The sequence below is a fragment of the Montipora foliosa genome, chromosome 3 (assembly GCF_036669935.1).
Source record: "Montipora foliosa isolate CH-2021 chromosome 3, ASM3666993v2, whole genome shotgun sequence".
Lineage (NCBI taxonomy): Eukaryota > Metazoa > Cnidaria > Anthozoa > Scleractinia > Acroporidae > Montipora > Montipora foliosa.
The window spans coordinates 19,720,707-19,725,706 of record NC_090871.1 but is presented as its reverse complement, the minus strand read 5'-3'; the positions used below and the strand labels follow the sequence as shown (position 1 = coordinate 19,725,706).

The 5,000-nt window shown below is 38.2% G+C and overlaps 1 protein-coding gene across 1 annotated transcript in view; it reads right to left on the bottom strand.

The window, feature by feature from the left end:
- Positions 1 to 5,000, bottom strand: part of LOC137997031 (uncharacterized) — an 18,398-nt gene that overhangs the window by 9,006 nt on the left and 4,392 nt on the right. The window contains exon 7 of the mRNA XM_068842730.1: positions 1,186 to 1,292. Within this exon, the coding sequence (XP_068698831.1) occupies positions 1,186 to 1,292 (107 nt within the window). The remainder of the gene's footprint in view (positions 1 to 1,185; positions 1,293 to 5,000) is intronic.

Below are 5,000 nucleotides of genomic sequence, written 5' to 3'. Positions count from 1 at the left end.
TTTCCCGAATCCTGTGGATAACAGAGATAAAACTTCCTTTCCTTCCAGCAGCGAAACCATTGCATCGCGTTGCCCGACCTTTAATTATGTAAAGTTACGGTAACATTCTACAATTTTCTAAAACGCATTTAATTTAATTTTTTTTTTTTTGATCGTGAGCGGGTGGTATCGTGAGAATCCAGCAATCTGATTGATTGCCGGAGCGGGCAGAATTTTCCTATCTCTTGACCACGGTCACGGTAACCAAGGACGCTAAGTGACGAGCAAAGCTGCGAATTTAATGAGCTGAGTTTCAGCCTTATCCGTTTTTCTTCTTTTTTTTTTTTTTGCCGTGGCGTCTTCTACAGCTTCTGCGGGCGTTTTGCAAGGTCGATTTCGGCAAGTCTGGGTGCAATACATTTGAGATAGGTCCAGAGTTAGAAGCGTTAGCAAAAATGTTCCAGCAAAATACTATCGCAAAGGTCGCAAGGAGTTTGTCTGCAAGGACAAAATGCGCCGCGTTAGCATGCGCCCGAAGAATAACAAATTTTGTCGTTGCACACTAAATCCTAGTGACTTTTGCCGGCCTGGACATAATTGATCCATTCGTGCGCAAATTTCAATTTTAATTTCCAAGATCTCCAGGGCCCGGTTGTTCAAAAGCCAATTAACGCTAATCCCAGATTAAAAGTTAACCAAGGAGTTTATTTCTCTACTCCCAAATGCTGTTCAACGCTGATATTCGGCAAAACTTTACATTAGAAGAAGTCAATCTGGAAAAACAAAAATAAGCAAAGAAACTTCCAACTAAAGGTTGAAAACATGAAAGAAAAGTTTACGCTAATCCTGGATTAGGTTAATCGGCTTTCGAACAACCGGGCCCTGTGGTGTTCTTCCGAAAATGGAGGGGGTTTTCCCCTAATTTGGAGCTGAATGGTCTCTGATCTCAAATTCTTGTATAGAAATGGATCGCACTTCACTCTCAACAAAATAATATAAAATGCCAAAGAGAAAAGACCATTTTCTAGTAGTTCCGACAATTCGACATTTCGACTGACAACAACAGGTTAACCAAAATTTCCGAAATGAACATTCCGACAATACTGTTTCATTTGGTTCTAGAAAGAAAATACTGGAATTTTGGCCAAATGAATAGCGCTTATTACTGTTCTTTACATGTTCATTTTATTTTAGTATCCAACTCACTTGTGATAGTGTATAAGTCTGGTAATGAGAGGTGAATTATTCGGCAAACTTGAGCCTCTAACTCTGTCATTCAACTGACTTATGTCACTAAGGTCTTCATATATAACCTACGAATGCAAAAAAAAAAAAAAAAAAACAATATGGCAATGACGGTGTTTGAATATTGAACTGTTTCTTATGATAAAAACTCGGGTTAAGTCGGAATTGGCCTCTTACTGCGATTTTCATAATTCTGTGCGCGGAAACTCATCTTCAAGCGCTAAGCGCTAAGCGCCAAACTGCGTTTTGGCTTCCATCAATCAAATTTCCGAACATAGCCAGGAAGAGCTACTCCACCTCCGGAAAATGAATAGGAGTTTTTGTTTAGTTCAAAGCTGGAACACCACTATGTTATCGTTTAGAGGTTCGTCAATATAAAAATAAAGGCCCAGAGTCCGAAAGCAATCTTCAAATGCTTAGAGAACAAGCCAGTCTTAACAAAGAACCCGCCACTTTCTCAAGCTTAAAGTGCTACTGTGATCAAATTTTTATCCCTTGAGTTTTTTGGTTTATCACATAGAGTACCATGAAACATTAAAAACGCTGTTTACCGTTTGGAAATATCTGCATTGGTTCCAGAGATATTTAAGTTTGAAAAATGTGTTAAATATGCAAATGAGAAGGCTAATGACGTCATTCACCCAACCCAGTAGAACATCAAGAATATAAATAAAGCTATCTCGGTCAATTTGCAACAGAGACCATTGAAACTTGGTGAGCTGATAGTTCTGAAGGCAACACACCTACGACTGTAAAGAAATTGGTTCCCATGGCAACTCACTCTTTTCCAGTCCCCTCCAACCTGATTTCAATATTTTGGTGATCTCAGGCTAGAAATACATTAACCAAGGCCACAAACTCGACCTAACATCTTTATATGCTGGCAGGATCATGCAGATGAGGCACCATTTGCAAATATCAAAACAGAACGCCAAAGGTGGTCTGCAAAGCTTTTAATATCAGGGAGGTCTGGAACCCAGTATGTTGCCATGGTAACAAAAATGGTATGCTCATATTGTGGAACACATTTACTAGAATCTTAGTGCAAAGAACCAAGTATTTCTGATACAAATTGGCTGAGATATCTTTCTCCATCATACTTGATCAAAATTTGGTAGGGTTTATGACGTCATCACTTGGCTAATTTGCATATTAAAAAAACTTGAATATCTCCAGAACAAAAAGAGATATTTGAAAATGGTAAACAGCATTCTTCTTCTCGTACAGACTACGTGTTTATGTGCCAAAATGGCTTCGATAGGGAAGATTCAAATTTCGTCACAGTAGCACTTTAAAAGACGTTTAAATTCATACGAGATACGACCGTTGGCTTGGTGACAATTTCACTTCTCTCTAGGGGTAGGGGACGAGAGAAAGTTTCCGGTTGACGAAGTTTGATGTTGGACATCTTTGAAGAAAATGAAAGCAGATATCAGCTTCGTAATGAAAATGACTTTAATTAAGGTACCAAGATTTCAATCTGTGAAATATGGGAAGCACTCTTTACGATACCAGGGACCACCATATTTGTGGTCCAAATTTTCTCGTGCTGATAAATATAGTGACAACTTGAATCAGAAATATAAGACAAAGAGACTTAGCAAACGTGCTTGAGAACAGTTGTGAAAATTGTTACTGTTCATTTTGATTTTTAATCTTACAGGATATAAGGTTTTAATAAATATTCATAGGCTATTAACTTTAGGAAATGTTGTGAAATTGTCATTTATGTTCATTTTGATTTTTAATCTTATATGATATAGGTTTTAATAAGTATTCATAGGCTATTAACTTAAGAAAAATTTTAATGTGTATATATTAATTAGCTTTAAGTACTTTATCGCAGTATCTCCAATTAGCTACCAAGCTAAATACTTAAGACACTAGAATAAAGGTTTTATTGTTGTTGTCGTTGTTGTTGTTGGATATTACCTACTTCTCTGTGTGAAATTGCCTGACTCACAAGGCTAACGGTCATATCACGTATGAATTCAAAACGCCTTTTCAGCTGGAGAAAGTGACGGGTTCTTAGTGAAAACTGGCTTGTTGTCTAAGCATGTGGAGATTGTTTTCGGATTCTGGGGCCGGTTTCTGGAAAGTCCCGAAGACTTTTCGGGCCCGGATAGCCATTTGTGAACCTGACAACCGATTGTTTTGGAATGCCGATCTTTTAACATGTTTTCTAGGTAGCTAAAAGCAAACTGACTGTGAAATTTGACGACTTAAATCCTCTCTGTTCTTGAGATACAGAGGGAATTGTGACACCCGAAAATGGCCCGTAAAGTTTCGGGACTTTCGAGAAACGGGCCCCAGGGGACTGGACAAAAGACCGAATCAAGCCAATTTTTCGGACAAAAATCCTCCTCGATCGCAGAGTGATCACTGGCTTCAGAGATTCCGAGTTTCCAGCCTTGTCTTCTATTAATGAAGGATAGGAGCAAATTTCAAAACAAGCCCAGAACGCCTCAAATCGACACAAGAACACAAGCTGCAGTAAAAAGTAAGTTAATTTTACTTATTTTCGTCGCTGTAAACTAGGATTAGCCGATTTTTCGGCATTTCATGTTTTCCATATAAACCCTACAAATGGGTGACTGAGCATTCGAATTGAGTTTGGGTCGCCTGTGAGTTCGAATGTACGAATGAGCCGTGGGAACAAAAGATGCTGATTGGTAGGTTATGTCACGCATCAACTGATTTCGGCATCCGTGTTTTCGGCTCAACTCTCGGCTTGGCGTAGGCAATTTGATTGATGAAAGCGAAAACGCAGTTTGGCCGTTGGCACTTAAAGATGACATTCCGCAGAATTATGAAAATCGCAGTAAATAAAGTTGCAATGATTGAAGATTTCAAACCTTGTTTAAAAAAAAATAGTCGGAAATATCTACATCACTGCCCCACATATCATGATGAATTTAAAAAATAATAAAAATGAACTTGGAATTGGATTTTCATCGCAACCTGAAAAATTAAACCCATGAGCAGGCTCTCCTGAGAGTTTTCCAGTACGTGCGCGGAAGTCTACTCGCAGGCAACAAAAATATACTATTATTACTACTGTTGTAGCCAGGAAATCATCGAAGAAAGGCAAACAAGAACGGCCGAATAAACACAAGACTTTTAATCTTTTAATCTCCTCGCCATCATTTTCGTCCCCTGAGTCCGCTTTTCTTTTGGTCAGCACCAAGAACACAGAATCAGTGGCCAAAGATAAAGCAGGAAGTACGCGAATCACGGACTTCCGGCTCTTCTGCGCATTCTCAGAAATATGAAAACCAGAACGGTCGACTCAACGGTTAAAACATTATACCATTACCGCGATTGCGCGTATTTTTGCTGTCAGGCCAGAGTCCGTGTTCTTGGTGGTGACCCAAAGAAATTTTTGTTTCTTAAATTTATTTGCCACAGAAAAAAGAAATTAAGATACAAATATGAATAATCAAAAAATAGAAGATAGAGAGAAAATACTGTACTTAAATTACATTGGTGGCGAGGAGGCCTCAAAGAAATTACTAAGCTTATATAAATTAGGCCTTCCCAAGTGAAACATCTAGCTTTCGTTGACATGCAAGTTGGCGACGGAGAACACAATTATTACGAACATTTAGTTATTTAACGTGTTGAAGTATAAGTAATGAACGAAAATTTACAAATAAAAAAAAGTTTGACCTTACAAGTTGGTAATGGAGGATACAATTGCAAACACTTACTGTGTAGTTATTAAATTAAGGTGTTGAAATATGTATAGAGTAGCGAAAGTTAAAATTACAAGGTGG